A 17,230-nucleotide genomic window follows, 5' to 3' on the forward strand; every position below is an offset into this window, starting at 1 on the left:
CAAATCGCATCAGACCAGCAACATCAAGCTGATTCGATTTCGAATCCGGCCCGTAATTACTTTCGAGAGCAAGCCGTCTTTCTAATTTGAGACCAGTCAACATGAGCCCAATAGATTTGATTCATCGGTTCGATCTCGATTCGAGATTCGGATCTGCTTTCATAAATCGAGTTCTTGAGCCACATGCGACTAATCTACTCGTATATGCATTGGATATCTACTGCTTGCTGTTTCCATGCGGTTTTGTCGACAGTTATAAGTGCTTTAAAGGATCTTAATATCGGAGAAATAATTATTATTATTATTTGAATGGAAAGCTTGGGCCCCACCTAGATCGAGACAGATAGGAAACCACAAGACGCAAGTCACAGAAAAGTAGTGAAATCATAAGGATAGGATGGTTTTATTTGATAAATAAATAAATAAAATCAAAATTCCCTTCTGATAAACCGTGGCATATGAATCTGCCGGTCGAGTCAGCCGCGGAACTTTGAGGGATGATGAAGTGGCATCCAAATGGGCAAAGGCAGAAAAGAAATTCACCGTTCACGTGGCTAAGGGTGAAGACATGGACGGCCAGGATCACTTAGTCCCTTTAGGAATCTTTAGATTCGTATATTATACTCACCCATGAAATTTTGCATGACTCGGTCCGCCAGTGTGCGGATCCCCGACCTCAATGGAGGTTCCCATTTTGGTCTAACAGCCATCGGTTTGCACCTGCACCTTTCATCGAGTGACGAGGTAGGGTTTCCGAGTTCCTCCTCGGTGGCATCCAAGAACGGAAAGGGAAGCGGGGAAGAACACCAAGGGAACCCTCGAACCGCCGGCGGCCCACCTTCGGAATCGCAATCGGTTTCGACATGGCCGAGGCAGTAAACCCCCATACACGAATCCGAGATGCTCGGGGGGCGACGGACAGAACCACCCGCCCCATCCACCTCTCGAAGTAACAGGAGGAGATGGAGAGAGATTAAAATCCTAAGAACAGATATTATCTTCCATTTATAACTGTTTTCAGCTACCTGGAGAGGTCTGTCTGGTGAATTTTGTGTAATGAACATTGCATCCTTAATGTGCATTGCCTTGTCTGAATCTGTTATTGCTCGTCTTGAATGTAGATTCATGAAGATTGCATAATATGGAACCAGAAAGGTGAATGGTATGCCAATATCTTTAATGGAAAATAAATTAAAAAATGATGTGCATGTCTTCATAGGTGAATATATCTGTTTGAACTCTTTTTTTACTTCAAAACTGACTAGTATCTATTATGCATAACATCTTCTTGTACCTATATACTGAGTTTGAACATCCAACATGTTCTGTTGTATGATTAATACTTGTTTGTGGTTCCTTCTGGTTTTCAAAAGAAAACTTACTTCACTGGTGTTCCCAATAATTAGATTATAATGTAAGCTGTTAATCTGTACATCAAGAAAGCATGGCCACTTAATGATCCTCTTGTTGGGCACGGCTGGATGTGCATAATTCATGTGTTGTTCTGCATTTATACTCGTATGTGTAAAGTTCTATCTTTATGTGCACCGCACACAACTTAGCTTAGGGTAAGCCTTACAGAGTTGACATTCATATGTTGTTAATTGCAATTTCTAGTTTACGTGTCTAATGTTTCATTTGTTCTGTTTTCATGCACTTGTAGACTGCTGTTATTCCGATTCGTGCAAAAGAGCTAGGTGAAAAAGGGCTGCACCTGGTGGCTATGGCTTCTAGAAAGAACCCTATGTCATGTGCCTGTTTATGGGGGTTTATTGTGCAGTCACGGTTGTACGAGTCTTCTGTTATGATGCTGAACCTGAGATGCCTTGGCATTGTGTTTGATCTTGATGAAACACTTACAGTTGCTAATACCATGTGGTCATTCAAGGACCAGGATCAGTGCTCTTCAATGAAAAATAAGTAATGAAACAGATCCTCCGCACATTACCAGCATGTTAGCAGAGATTAAACATTCCCAAGATGATAAATTGATCATGAAACAATATGCAGACAGTGACCAGGTTGTTGATAATGGTAAGGTGTTCAAGGTTCAGTCAGAGGTGGTCCTACCTTTGTCTGATAGCCATCAATTGATCACACGATCAGTAATAAGGTTACAAGCAAAATACCATCATTCTGACATGTGTAAATCCATCGGTATGTTGTTTGCCTTGTTTTTTGCTGCAAGTTATAACCAATAACCGGTGTGTTCCTTTCCCTTGTTTTCCCTGCATAGAAGCTTCATATCTCACTTCTATGCTATTTTTCTGCCAGATGTCTGGCAAGAACATGATTAAGATTACAAATAATTTATGGTAGCTACTAAAGTTCTGTGGAAGTGTAATTTGCTTTTGAAACATTTATAAATGCTTGTCAACTTTGGAGCTTTGTGATTATAAATGTCAACATGTCTACTCCACTAGGTTGTTAAATTTTGATGCTTTAGTTACTCTTAATTTCTATTGTTACTCTTAATTTCTATTACTTTACACCACAGAGAATTCAGTAATGCCATTTTTCTCTATACAAACTAAAATTCTTCTTCTGAATGAAGTTCCTTTCTTGTTTTGTCTTAATTATTATTAACAATATTGAATTAATGTGGATAAAATTTTATTCATCTTTAGATGCGAGATACAAGTGTTCTTGTACGATTAAGGTTTGCATGGGAGGACCTAAGGAGCTATCTAACAGCAAGAGGTTGCAAGAGGTATATGTTTGCGCAATGTCTGAAAGAGATTATGCCTTTGAAATGTGGAGGCTTTTGGATCTAGAGTCAAGCTTGATCAACTCGTTGAAACTTCTTGACCGCATAGTGTGTGTTAAATCAGGTATGTCATATATTTATCTTTCTGCTATATGTTGCATGATATAATTTATTGGTATGTTTTAAATATCTCGACAATGCTTCTCTAATGCTTAAGTCAATAAATGATCAGGATGATTCGAATAGTTTTTTTGGATAAAAACTTGTGTTGGAAACGTACTTGGGAAGCCTTTTTATAGTAGGCCTTGACTGTCATTACCTTCGCAAAAGACGTTGACCATAAAGCATGTGGTGAGCCTTTCTTGGACTTAATTCTAATTGTGGTGCGTTGAATCCAGGACATGGTAATGTTTGACCCATTATCCCATCCGATGCTAGTGGACGGTGGCGAGATGACAGTTACCTTGCGCTAAGATGCCAACCACCTGACGTTAAGGTGTCGGCCACCTGGCACCGAGGTGTTGGCCACCAGGCTCCTAGGTGTTAGGTGTTAGCCACATGGTGCTAAGGTGTCAGCCACCAAGCTCCTAGGTGTCGACTGCTTGATGCTGAGGTGTCGGCCATGTCACCATGCCTCTAACACTTGCCCCCCATTTCTTGGCTTGTTGAGCACAGTGAAGTCGGGTTAAGAAGTGTCCTTTGACAGGTTACCGACAATATGACATCGAGGTCGTATTGGATTCTGTATGTGTTCGATTGCTTCAGTTGTTTGCCACTTTGCCCTTTTATTACGCCTACAGATTGGTTTATCTGTGTAGGTCATCGAAATGTGCTATGAGCTGATTCGGCCTTATGTGTCGTCGAAGTGTGTTATAGGTCAATTCAGCCTCGTGTGTCATCAGATTGTGTTAGGGTTGATTTGGCCTCACGTGTCGTCGGAGTGTGCTATGGGTTGATTCAGTCTCGCACATTGTCATAGTGCACTATGGGCTGATTTGGCCTCATGTGTTGTCAAGCACATGCAACTGTACGTGTGAGGTCCCATTGTTGTGTCCATCGATGAGCATGTGACCTTGGTTGTTGCGTGTAACCTGGTAGGATCTATTTCTTAACATCCTGTCATAACGGGCCTAACACTAGGCTATGGCGCTCTATTGGCCACAAATGCTACGTGGGACCTCTATCACCCCCACTGCCTTCGAGTCAGCGTCGGAGAGGAGATGAGGTGACCACATCAATGGGTCAAGTTCCTCCTGTCCTAGCCATGGGGGAGCCCCTGAGGAGAGCCGAATATGATCGGTCCGAGGGGAGTCGGCATGAAGATCGTTTCCCCCAACAACGACAATAGCAACAGGCCCCACGATTCTCGCCATCGGCGGGCCCTTCGGCACCCCATGGCTATCTATTGGAGGTTTTAAGGGAGGCCGCCCAATGGAACCGAAGTATGTTGCACCCAGAGTTTGCCAAGGGCCTCTATGTAAAGCCAACTGAGGATCTAATGGTCGATGCGCACAAGCAGCTCATCATGTTAAGTGTTCAACCCGATGGCTTTTCTTTTTGTGTCCTTCTGATTCATTTCCTCTTACAAACTCATCACATCATGATGATGATGATCGATCAAGCTTGAGACTCAATTGCCATTGCTCATTTGATCAAGGAGAACGAAGAATTGAAGAAAGAGTCGGACGAGCTAAAGAATAAGGAAGCCGAGAGGGACCACTACTATGGCAAGTCGACCCAACTCTAGACTCGGGTTGATGAGCTCGGACACTAGATCGAGGCGATACGGGTCTTGGTCGTTGATCTCCGCAACCAAGTCGAAGTCTATAAGAGGTTGGTCGATGAGGTGAGGCTGACAGAGTCAGATTAGTGAGATGGCTTTGAAAGTCGAAGCTGAGGCTGATACACTAAAGGCTAAGGTCGGTGCCCTCCAACGTGTTGTGGAGGGGCTGACGAAGCAATTTGAGGAGGCTTGCTAATTGAAAATTGAGGCGAGAAGGGTTACTAAATACAAGGCCTCCCAGGGATTTGAGAAGGGGTTAACTCAAATTGGGGCTCAATGCATTTAACTTCGACTACAAACTCGTAATTTCCTGAGCGCGCTATGACCATCCTGATATTGCCCTCCCAAAAGACTCCATAGTTCCATGCCCAACAGATCATTAAGTATCCCTCATCGGTGCAGATGGAATTGGCGATCGTAGCTATGGATCTAGTGGAAGATGGTGATGTCGAGCCAGGTGAGGAGGTCGAGGGGGAACCTAGAGAGGCAGAGCCAATTGCTGAGGCTACTCCTCCCGACACTAAGGAGTCAACTGTGGAGCCTGAGGCTGCATCCCCACCCCTTGTCATGATCCCAATGGTCAATTGCCCCCCCCCCCCCCCCCCCCCGACTCCGAAATAAGACAGAGATCCTATCATAGGAGTCGAGCAGACTTGTTGTATGGTTTTGTTTCCTTTTGTTTTTGTTCATCTTTCTGTTAAGATGTTCCATTTTGATGCAAGGACTCCCAAGCATAATGTATATACTTTTATTAATTAAAGAAAACTTTTACAAAACCAGCTTGAATTTTCAATTGTGTGTACATTTGGACTTGTTCATGGATAACACTTCTTGAGATGGAAGGTATGCCAACTCCGAGGAACACCCAAGCCTCCCAAAGTTTATAGTCGGTAAGTCCCTGGTCGGACTTCTTCTAGGATGCAGTACGACTCTTTCGAGTTCGACGTGGGTTTCCTCCATCACTGACTTTCGTAGATCAAAGTCTCTTACTTTCAACCAACAATGTCGAACCTTTATATTGTATGACTTTGCCATGGACCATTTGTAAGCAAGGTTCTTCAAGTGGGACCTTGCTCTGACTTCATCGATCAGGTCTAGGTTTGTCTGAAGACCTAAGTCTGATAGCTCTCCATTGAAGGTTTGGGTTCGGACTATCAGCAGAATAAGCTTGGCTGAAACCACTGCTTTAGTTTTGTAGGCTAGGCCAAAAGGGGATTGTCCTGTTGAGACTTCTGGTGTGGTCCAATAGCTCCACAAGATACTCGAGAGTTTATCTACTCATGTGCCTTTAGCTTCGGTCACTCTCCTCTTTAGGCCCTCAAGAATGGCTCCATTAGTGACTTCAGTCTAGCTACCGAGCTAAATCTTAGCTTAATGCCAAAGGATTTGCAATATTCTTTGAACTTGGTGTTATTGAACTACATCCCTTTGTTGGTAATTATGATTCTTGGAACGTCAAATCGTAAGATTATGTTCTTCCAAATCAATCCTTCAACCATTTTTTTGAGATAGAGGCTAAGGGTTCGGTTTTGGCCCACGGTGAAATAACTAACTCCCATGATCAAAAACTTCCTTTGGCCTCAAGCTGGTGGGAATAGGCTCAAAATGTCCAACCCCCACTGGGCGAATGACCATGCCAAATCTGCAGGGGGTCAGAAATGTCACAGGGAGCCTATGGATTCAAGTATTACGCTGACATCTGTTGCAGCGTTACACATACTAAACAACATCTCATCTAAGGGTCGACTAGTAGTATCCCTATCGGAGGATTTTGAATGTGAGTAATCGGGCCCCAGTGTGTTCTCCATAGGTTCATGGATTTCAAAATGTACTCGAGCAACTTTTTCAGGGTGAAGACAGCGTAAAAGTGGTTGGGTTAACGATTGCCTATAAAGTACTCCATTTATTATACAATACCATGTTTGCTAGAGACCAAGGCCATTTGTTTCTTCAAGAAGTAATGTAGCCAAATCTGATTCAACTATCAAACGTGTGACTCTTATGTTGTGATGCCCACTGCATAAATTTTTTTCTGAATCCATAAATTGACTTAGTCTAGTTCTTCAAATTGTTTAAAACTCAATCCTGGAAGTTTCTGTAGATCAACCTTTAAAGCAATGTGATGCAATTTTTAGTGGATCTGTGTATTCAATATTCATAGTTTCTTCATTCTAAACAAAAAAAAATCGTGATCTCTAATAGTCTCTATTTTGGTTTCTACCCCATATTCTAAATTTCTAGACCTGTATTATGGTATAAACCTTTTGTTTGATACTATTTTGTTATTAAAATCACACAAACCAGTAATAAATAAAAACTGCAATTGCTTGATATCTTCGATTCCTTTTCTTTCATTCTCAGGTCACTATCGATAATGCCAAACAAGCATTTTAACAAAGAATTTTCATGGGTACCGAAGAGACTTCCATGAGGAGGATACTCCAAAACTGAAACTCCTGTGCCTTGATGACTACACTATAATCTGCCCTCCATGGTTCTGTTATGTATCAGAAGAGCAAGCCAGTTGGATTCTGGTAGGGAACTAAGAAAGATTGTTGACTCTTGATGCTGGAAAGGTTTTCAAAGGAGAAAGAGCTAAATCTTATCCATTTTCGGGCACAACCAGCAAATTATCTTCAGTAAATGAGCATTTGGTTGTACATATGTCATGGCACCACCTTGTTGCCTAATGATTGGGTGATTCCGTGAAGGAAATCAGTTACCTTCCCGGTCAAGAAGGTCATCTCCAATGCATTTGCCATTTGCTAAAAGCTGGTAAGTCGACTCGACTTGTCATTGCCAATTCCGTCACATGGCAGCTTCAGAAAGAAGGTAATAGCTTGAGTTGGTGCATGTTCTTGTAGTTCTTTGTGCGGTCAAGGATTACTCGACGTGATTGTGCTGTTGATCTTCACTCGAAGCAGCATGTTGATCTTCAATTGGCATGAAATTTTCAGGATGGATTGCTTCCTTTTGCTCCATAATCACCTTGGCGGACAGATGAACATTGTCTTGATATCTCGCAGTTGTGCATGGTTGAATATTAGATTCACTTGAAGCATCATGTCCATTTGCTCCATGATCAGTGTTGGGCACATCACTCTTGACATAACCTTACTGCTTATCATTCACTGCGAGGTAGCAACTCTGCAACCTGATCAACAAGGACAAATTGGCTCTGGTGGCTTCCGAGATGTGTAATCTGCTAGCCTGTGGCGGCTTTTCACCATCAGCAAACGATCAGCCTGTGGATTATAGATTTAAGTGATTACTTTTGCTGCTAAACTCACGGAGGGTTAGCTTTCTTTCGTCCTGTATAGAGACCATGGCAGGGCAATAGATGTTTAGCTGCTGGATATCTTATGCTGGAACAATTTGGTAGAAACATCAAAAGGTCAATGCAGCTGCATCCAAATCTCCCACCAAGCATTTATCACCAGTCAATCTACTTGTGGTTCACCCAAAGAAGGTCTCTTTTGTCTGTCAACTCATGGTTTATCGATGAGTCCTTCACAGGGACAGATCGACTGTGGCAGCTGCGGCCAGAGGAAGAATGAGGTGGTTGGCAATGCCGGCGATATGGCTTGTCCGATGTGGTGAGGTTTTGGACAACATGATCCACTCAGGTTCAGTGAGAAACAATGATCTTTATTGCTTTCCTAAATCTCCTTCCAGCGTCTGCTAATATGTGCAATTTTCTTGCAGCATTCACATTTTGTTTCTTTTGTACAGAATAAAATAAAAGAATGGTGGAGAGAGGTTTCACAAGAACACCGTAACCCTAAAACATGGTTGCGGTCATAAGAAAAAGGGAAAAAAAAGAAGAAGGAAGATTACCAAGGAGGACCGATCATCCACCATCTTTAGCTTCTGCTTTATTGTACACTTAAGAAGAATCCTTGCTGTGGTGAGATCTCTGAGTTGCTGGATTGGTACACTCTCTTGCCATTATATGTCACAGATCTCTGCCAAATATCCAACTATCTGTACACAAAACTACAGTGGAAGTAATGAGTATTGTTCCAAGGCTGCTGAACAAAAATCATGTCAGAAATTGAAAGCTGAAATTCTGGAAAGTTCTAATTTCGCCACATTGACTTGCAGTGACAATCACCAATCCCCAGGCTGATGTATTTTGCACCGGCATGCATCTGCCGAAAAGATCACCGTCACTCTGAGGGCTCTGCCTAAGGGTCATGAGCTCTTCGGGCCAAGTCGCAGAAACCCTATCAGAGGAGTGACTTGAATTTGGAGTGAGAATGTTGTTTTTCTGTTGACACCCAATGGTAAGGTAACCATGAGAAGATGAACGATGATGTCCATTGGCATCTGATTCCTCATTAAACACAAGCTGTTCACTGGAGTGAGCTCTGTTCATCCTTTCCGTTCCAGTGCTTGGCCAAGGAATAGCCATTGTGACACCCTGGCAGTGGAAATACTCGTAAGACCGCGTGACACTTGCAGGAGTTTTGCTGCGGCTTGGTTGCAACTGGTTATCATATCTCCATACATATACATGAGAATCCTCACTGGCACAGATAACATATTTGCCATTGGCAGTCCAGTAGGCTGAGATTTGGCTGCTTGTGTTGCGAAACCCTGAAAAAGAAAGAGAGGATATGATGAGTCTCTAATAACAATTTAAAGAGCAAAGGACAGATTTTTGCCAGTGGCAGTCAATAGAAATAGAGCATTGTCTAGATCAAATTGGAATTAATTTACTCCTGTATGCACAAAATGAACTCCTTGGATCACTGCTGTCTTTACCATACTGGACGAAGCCTATAATCGACAAATTTCAATGAGGTATGCAATTATGCACAAATTACAGAAACGAAAGCACCTGGATTTGGTTGCTAGTAATTTGATCTATGGATAATGTCATTGGAAAACAGAAAGAAAAGTTCTTCTGTGCTCTAGTGCAAGTGCATCCAAAGGACAAGGGATTAAGAATGTATGATCTTATCCATTTACGGTGTTCTTGCCTTAGAAGCAGGTGAAGCAGTAAAACGATCCTACAGAGCGATAATTGTTGTGCACATAAGTTCCACTCTCCAAAGTTGATAAAAATAGAATGCTGTGATATAAATGTAGGCCATACATGCTTCTAAAAGGGTCATAATTTGGAAATATCTACCTTTAAATTTGTGGATAAGTTCCTCATTAGCGATTATCCGGACTCGTGAATCCGCAGATGTAACTAGCACCTTTGAGGAGCCCCCTGGAGCAAACTGTTAATCAAGCTGGTGAGCTTAACAGTATCGATTACAATGGCATTTAAAAAGAAAGATGAGATGGGGGAGCTCATTACTATGGGAGCTCCAACCAAGGTGTTCAAAGAGGTTTGAAATGAATAATTATATATGTGTGTATGTATATGTGTATGTGTATGTGTATGTATATGTATACATATATATATATACATTTTATGATGAGGATATGCAGTGATGTGTATAAATTAATGAAGAAATTTATACAAATCAATAAAAGGATTGTTAATTAATGATAAAAAAACAGATTTATACTTGATATGATAGAACAAGGCTAAGCAAGGGGTGAGGATAAAGAGCCATGGTGACGAAGGAAGAGTGATAAACATAAGTTGATATTTTTTAAATTAAAGAAGAATACCCTCCTAAATTGGAATAATTATAATCCTAAAAACTAAATTATTGATGAAATGGTTCGATTTAGGTTCATTTCGAGTTCGGTTCTATTTTTCCATTCGATTTGAATAACGATACTCAAACTTAACACCTTAGAAGTAAAAAAAGAAAAAAAAAGGATAATGCAAATACCTGGAACCCAGTAATTTTCTTGTGTGCGGCCTTCTTTTTCTTGTTTTCTAGGTCGATTCGTCTTTTTTCGATAAGTCTGTTATCTGAACAAAAGAGATTTATATAAATAATAAGACCATCAAAAGGATTAAATACAAGAGATAGGGCAATCTTAAATAGGGTGTGATGTTGTGTGCTCCATACCAGATGTATCATACAAGTAGCAACTCCCCTTATGTGAACCAACCAGAGCAGCCTTCATGAATAACAAATAACACAATGAAATCTAAGTCGTCAACTCATCCACACTCATACAACAAGGTGGAACCTTTAGTGTCAAGTATGTTACCTGTCCATCAGGAGAGAAACAAGCAGCAGTGACCATCTCATGCAAATCATTCCAATCAACAACTTGAGGGTCAGGAATACTCCATATCCGGACCTTCTCATCCAGGGATCCACTGATGAAATACCTGTCATCAATAGGATTGAACTGGATGCAAGTCACTGCATCAACACAATTTAAGAAGAATCATGAAGACATTAGGTAGTCCAGGAAGCAAGCATACCCAAAAAAAAAAAAAAAAAACCAAAGTTACCATAGTCACTATGTGTGAATATTTTCAAACAGGAATTGCTAGACATGTGCCATAGTCGAACAGTCTTGTCCATTGAAGATGACAGAAGATACTGCAAAGCAAACAATTTAAAATAATGACATGATCAACACTTTAAAACTTTTTACTGAATGTAACCTCCCTAGTCAACATTAAAGCTATCTAGGTGATAAGTTCTGCAAGACTGTAAATTTCAAAACAGTCCTAAGTACAGCAAAAGTTTCCATATGATTCAAAAACTATAAATCCTATCAAAAGTACTACCGAGGGCAGGCTTGGTATAATGATAAAATTACTTCTTTATGGGTTTAGGAGACCCACGGAAACAACCTCTTGATGTTTAGAAATACCTACTGGCTATTAAAATATTGGTATGAGCTAGAAAAAAAACTTTTAATTCTTCCTATAGAGTGTGCAATTCTCAGCATAATATGACATTCCAGATAGCAAGAATGCTCTATACTTTTAGCTAATTCTTTGTTGTTGTGTATCTTCTACAAGAACTGTTTTAGAAATCTTAAAATGGTTGTGCAAGCAGATCTTAGCCCACAAAGAGAAAAAAGATAGTGCTAAGACAGGAAGAAGGAAGTGGCAAAGAGAAAACAAAAGATGACGACGAAGAACTGATTAGTAGAGGACATAAAAAAGAGACGAAAGAAGGAAAAGGACTAAGAAAAATTCAACCACGATAGGCATAGATGCAATGAAAAAGTAGGAAAATAAAATATTTTCCATGAAAATAAGTTTCTTGGACTATAAGCATAAAGAAAGATATTGAAGTAACATATGTTGTCTGTATAAAGATATGTTGAAAAGACACATAAAAGTGAAGACATTCTCGTTTAATATTTCTTTAGAAAAAATAAAAAGGAAAAGTTCACTTCTTGTAAATACATAAAACAAGCACAGTAAAAAGAATTTTCAAGAAAAAGATTTTTTTTGTAAAATATTTGGTGCAGCAAAAAACAGCCTCATTGCTTTGTTGTACCAAAAATTGAAAATGCATCAGTTGTATGAAAAAGATAACACCATGTTGTTCCATATATCCGCATACGGAAGAATTTTAATGGGTCTTGAAAGAGCACAGTTAACTTGAACTAGAAGGCCATAACCCTTTTGCCTGTGATTGCACACTAAAAAGCCAACCTATAATAATACCATTCAAGCTTAATGTGAAAGCTAAATTTGTTTAGCTGAAAGCATTTTGCTATTGTAGAAATCTAGCATAATTACGCAGCCGAAAGAAACAAATCACATCTGTTCCTAGCAATTTGTTGAAGTCTGTTAGGATGATTCCTCTCAGCTATACATCGCTTTGATGCTTAAAATTCTGACCTGCACAATAGTACATGCTTGAAATATCCTAATTTTCTGAGAGAAACTTCATGGGTATATATATGCATTTCCCTCTAACTTTTCATTGTTTTCTAATTCCTAATGGTTCCATCAAGTTTCATGTTCTCATTCCATCAAACATAAACCCCTCAAAGTCCAGATATGTTTCTTTTGCTACCAAAGCCAATTATTCGGAGCACTGATATCCATTTTTAACGATTTAGGTTCAATTCCATTTCTTAACTCCATTTAGGTTGCATGTATCCAGAAAGACAGGACAGTATGATTTGATTCTTCATATTGCTCAAATCTAAGAATTGCAACTTTTGCTTCTATCATGGCATTTAAATACTGGAAATCACTCAAAATTATAGCATAACTATATTTACCTGTGATTTTGACCAAGAGAGATCAAGGACATCATCAGCATGGCCTCGGAAAGAACACACTGGTTTCTCCGACAAAGCAAACACAAGCTCCGGCATCATAACAGGGTCGGAGCTAACCGATTTCCGACCACCATGGAACTTTGCTATTATCTTCTTATCCCAGTGGCTCCCTTCAGCACCGGGCAACACTGATGTTGGATCTGGTGGACGATTACAGATTGACAAAGCAAAGGGTTTAGAATTCCCATTCTCCTCTGCCACTCTCAACGAGTCCCCCTTCGTATTGATCTCAGAAACTCCCCACACATGGATGTCACAGTCCTCTCCTGCACTAGCCAAGTACCGGCCATCCAAGCTGAACTTGATGCTCCAGATGGAACCATTATGCGCCTGAATCGCCTGACTCATGTACAGACCGCTGAGCTCCTTGTGGGACTTCCCGTACTGCCAAACCTTGACACGAAGGTCGAGACCATGCGAACCGTCCTGGCTGTGATCGGTAGCAGAGCTCGACCTTCTCCCTCCATTCTCAGACGATGTATCCTTCTCGTCGCCACTCCGACGGTCCTGATGGTGCCTTCTGGCAATTGTAGCTCCTGCCACGTTGCTGATGCGCCTGAGCCAACTTCCTATTTTCTTCGACCGCGTCCCTACCTTGGAGGCTCCATCGGCTCGCGGCCCGCCGCCAGACCCACGGTGCTGCCCGGTCGCCTCAACCTTCTGCCGCCTCATCAGTTCTTGAACGATGGGCGATCCTTCGACGCACATCTCAAACTCCTCCATCGTGAGCTGCCGGCCCGTCCCGACCTCCCTCAACTTGTTCCACATCCCATCCTGCCCAAACTCCTCCACCACGAACTCCCTCCCGTTGTCAAGATTCTTGATCAAGCACCTGTGGTCGTCGCCGCCGGAGAGCCTGACATTCACTGCGGACAAGGGCCGAGATCTCGAGGAGAGGGGGAGCTTGCGCGAGGCCAGCAGATTGATCGATCTCTGATGCGGCTGTTGGCGGGGGAGGTGCGGAGGGTCGGGTGTATCAACAGAGGAACAGTGTACGGGACCGTCGGAGGCGGCGGCGGGGCGGGCAAGGGCGGCGTCGCCGGCGAGGCCGAGGCGCTGGAGGAGGAGGCGGCGGCGTTCCGCGACTGAGGCGGGCTCGGAGGTCCAGACGTCGAGCGAGGGTAACAAGGACGGCGGGGGAGGGGAGGGACGGCGGGAACGGACTTCGTCAGCGTCGTCGTCGGAGGCGGAGGTGGAGGAGCAGGACGAGGAAAGGATCCGGTCCAAGGACTCGTAGAACTCCTCTTCTTCCTCTTCCTCTTCCTCTTCCTCTACCTCCTCCGCCACCGCGTGGTTGTCCGTCATACCGGCATTCCAGGTGGCGATAACGCCGCGACGCTCCAAGCGGTTTGGCCTCCGCGGAGTTATATAGAGAAGAGAAACGGGTCGACGTCGTCGCCAAATATATTAGTATTTAATATTATATCATTTTTAAATAAATCAATCAAAAATATTTTAATATTATTACAATTTTAAATAAGTTAATTAAACGAATCATATATACAATTATAAATCCTAATATTTTCCTTGGAATTTTATTAATGTCATAAATAATTTTTTTTCGGATTGTTCGGATAGGTTTCGATATGTCAAAATTTTAAGTGATATATTTATTATATGTATCCTCTAAAAAAGAAATTATGACATAGTAAGAGTGTTGTATATTTTTTATTATTTTTAAATATTTATTTAGATGTTAAATAAATAAATAAAAAAAAACACAAATAATGCCAAAGAAATGTGGCCACCTCTCTGTTTCTCATCATCTCCACCTACAATGTTGCTGATATTTTATAGAGACAAAGAAAAAAAAGAACAGTGATAATCCCATGTTATAAGATTGGATTTGCTTGATTTAACCTATTAATATGACAACTACTAAACACTCATGGATTGATCTTGCCGGATTTGGTGGTACATTTGCTCTGGTTGATGGCTTTGCACAAACTCCTCGGATCGAACTATCTTATTCACAGAACAGAGTTTTCACTATAGATAAAGAGTTAAACCATGACAAACACTTATGATTGATCAATTAGCATCTTGTAAAGTTGAGGAAGGTGTGAGTAACTTTAATAGAAAAGTGAAGGCAGAGACAAAAAAAGGTTTACAGTAAAAAGAATCAAAATTTGTGAGATGTGATATCAGAGTTGATTAGATGATGATGGTCTCTGATCATGAGGGATATGTCCATCATACTTCTTCAATCATTTAGTCTTGTCATGATCAACATGAGCATGAACAATGTGATTTATTATTATTGCTTTTATTATCATAGGTTGAAATTTCACAAAGTGTTGTTGTATTTAGTTGGTTTATTATGTTAAGTTGGACTGATACATGAAAATGCTCTGTTTTTATTGTTCTCTTGAGTGTCTGCAGTAAAATGATGCCACTTGCATTCCATTGCTTGTCAAACAAGTAAGCATGACAAGAAGCTAAACTTGGGTTGTAAATTGCACCAAAAAGCCTATAAATTTGTGTTGGAATTTGACCTCACTGCATTAGGTAGCTATCTCTTCCTTGCAGCCGATAAGAGTGGGGCAAAGCTTACAAGGAGGAAGACAACTAATTTAGTAGTGTGATACTGCAGCTACCACTGACCAGCATTTATGTTCATTGGCAGAGGCAAAGAGGCTACTGTTCCTAGTTGTGAGATCGAGTGTGGCACAGTGGGGGGAAGAAGACAAGAAGCAAAAGCGTTTTTGATCCATGGTTACTTCAGATCTTAATGAATATAAATATATTCGATTGTGAAATTAGATGCTACTCAGGAATACTCAGTGGGACCTTTCTTTTGCTGATGAATAGAAAGCAATCACAAATGCAACTCATCATTCTTCCTTGTTCCTCCCAAAAGTTGGTGCTGCATGTGGTGCCCAAGCTGCATGATGAGAAAAAAGAGGGAAAAGAGACTTGTGCTTGGGAACAGAGGAGAGAACAGAGGTCATCCACTGCAGACCACAGTTTCTAGGTGTCCCTCCACCGTGCACCACCACCTCCACTGTTCTTTCTTGGAGTGACAGAACAGCATCCAGCTGGATTTAAAGAGAAAAGAAGGAAGATGAAGGCATTCCATGATGAAAAGGTGATCATGGAGTGTGGAGCTTCTTTTTGTAATCATGCAAAATGGTTCGAGGAAGTGAAACATGGAAAGAGAGACGCACTTGTTGAACTCAAAACCTCACAAGCTGATCTTGTTATGCCCCGGTAATAGGTTTATGTTCATGAGTTAGCATTGGTAAATGGATCGATACATGTTGTTCCTATGAACATGGGCCAGTGCATGACATTGTGACAGTCGATGGCCAGAACTACCTCACCTGATCTATGCCAAGCTGTTGATGGTGAGGTTTCATAGTTGTCTTTTTTTAGTGTACAGAAAAAAGTAGTACAGAGGTCAGAGGTGAACTTTGCAGGGAGAGATGTATGAAAATAGTTGGAAACCTAGGAAGATATGAATGCTACTGAGTTGGCTGAACCATTTCCACTGAGCTGCTGGTGAATGGCAGCTTCTAGCTTCTGCTGGGATCCATTATGGATCTCATGTGGAGCCACATGATCTGATATTTGTATAGAAACTCATGTTTAAACCGAGACAGATGTTGCAGAGAGAATCTATAGTTGGTATATTAATGTCCAGTGACAATCAAAATTAACCTTCAGAGATTTTGACCAGTGTTCCTCATTTTTCCACCAGTTTCAGAAGCTATTGGTGCCTTTGTTGGAAATGATGTGGATTGATGAGTTTGTTCTCTGTTGTTTGTCCCTTCACTGCAAGCTTGAGCCCACATCTTGCTGCAGCAAAGCTTGCATGCATCATTTTTTACAGGACAGAGAGTCACCATCTCCATCCATGTTCTTGAGGGTGCCAGCCAACTCCTGCATCTGACCTGCACTCATCATTCCTGTGCCACCTACCTGCAAGTTAGAGAAAGCATGTCAACTTCCTTGACTTCCTCACTTTGGCCATGTCTTTGACTTGCTTGACTTCTTCTTTTACATGGTCCTCGGTGAGAGATAATTCCCATAAACCAAAAAAAGCACTAAGAGCATTAGTCAGAAGAGTCAGCTCCACCATTCTCAGCATCCAAATCTCCAACAGAGATGTGGAATTACTTGATAATTTGGTTTTATCTGCATAAACCTGACTGCAACCAGATTCATAAGGCCCGCAGGAACATTGTTTTCTGAAGTCAGTTCTTTAGCTGTTGCTTCCTACAATCTTTCCAGCATTTTACTGTGAAGAAACGATGCTGGAGAAAATCTCATCTCTTGGTTGGAAAAAAAGAGCAAAAAGAAAAGGATTCGATGCTAGATGTTGCCTTCTGCAATGATTGCATCTTGTAGAACAGCAATCCGGCATCAGACATGGGATTCTGAAGTCGAGGAACAGAGGCTGAGGCCATGTTACCGGTTTCTGCTCCAAGCACTCGCAAACTTTGTCCACAGTGAGGTCCCCTGTCGGCCATGATCATGTTTTGGAGGAGCTGCTTCTAAGATGCTACTGCTCTCCTCATGTTACAAGAACTGATTGAAAGTGCTGTTTTCAACAGCTCAGA

The 17,230-nt window shown here is 41.5% G+C and overlaps 2 protein-coding genes across 11 annotated transcripts; one reads left to right on the forward strand and one right to left on the reverse strand.

The window, feature by feature from the left end:
- The first annotated feature begins 650 nt into the window (after positions 1-650).
- Positions 651-8,116, forward strand: LOC135626782 (RNA polymerase II C-terminal domain phosphatase-like 1). 9 transcript variants are annotated; one of them, XR_010492434.1, is made up of 6 exons: positions 651-1,033; positions 1,122-1,162; positions 1,664-2,157; positions 2,628-2,831; positions 6,852-7,322; positions 7,448-8,116. XR_010492434.1 is itself a non-coding variant. In XM_065132397.1 (5 exons), the coding sequence occupies exons 3-5, from the start codon at positions 1,953-1,955 to the stop codon at positions 6,863-6,865; spliced, it is 423 nt and encodes a 140-aa protein (XP_064988469.1). In that variant the 5' UTR covers positions 651-1,033; positions 1,122-1,162; positions 1,664-1,952; the 3' UTR covers positions 6,866-8,116. The 9 variants fall into 9 exon arrangements, 6 of the variants coding, with proteins under 6 accessions (XP_064988469.1, XP_064988475.1, XP_064988471.1 ...); XR_010492433.1 differs by having other exon boundaries at positions 6,852-7,265; positions 7,355-8,116; XR_010492435.1 differs by having other exon boundaries at positions 6,852-7,265.
- Positions 6,798-14,025, reverse strand: LOC135626781 (uncharacterized). Of its 2 annotated transcripts, XM_065132395.1 has the most exons (7): positions 12,609-14,022; positions 10,867-10,957; positions 10,617-10,774; positions 10,472-10,523; positions 10,289-10,371; positions 9,628-9,721; positions 6,798-9,089 (listed from the first exon to the last, which is right to left on the reverse strand). In XM_065132395.1, the coding sequence occupies exons 1-7, from the start codon at positions 13,971-13,973 to the stop codon at positions 8,533-8,535; spliced, it is 2,400 nt and encodes a 799-aa protein (XP_064988467.1). In that variant the 5' UTR covers positions 13,974-14,022; the 3' UTR covers positions 6,798-8,532. The 2 variants fall into 2 exon arrangements, with proteins under 2 accessions (XP_064988467.1, XP_064988468.1); XM_065132396.1 differs by lacking the exon at positions 9,628-9,721 and having other exon boundaries at positions 8,714-9,089; positions 12,609-14,025.
- Between the last annotated feature and the right edge of the window lie 3,205 nt (positions 14,026-17,230).

This window comes from Musa acuminata, chromosome BXJ2-11 (genome assembly GCF_036884655.1).
Source record: "Musa acuminata AAA Group cultivar baxijiao chromosome BXJ2-11, Cavendish_Baxijiao_AAA, whole genome shotgun sequence".
Lineage (NCBI taxonomy): Eukaryota > Viridiplantae > Streptophyta > Magnoliopsida > Zingiberales > Musaceae > Musa > Musa acuminata.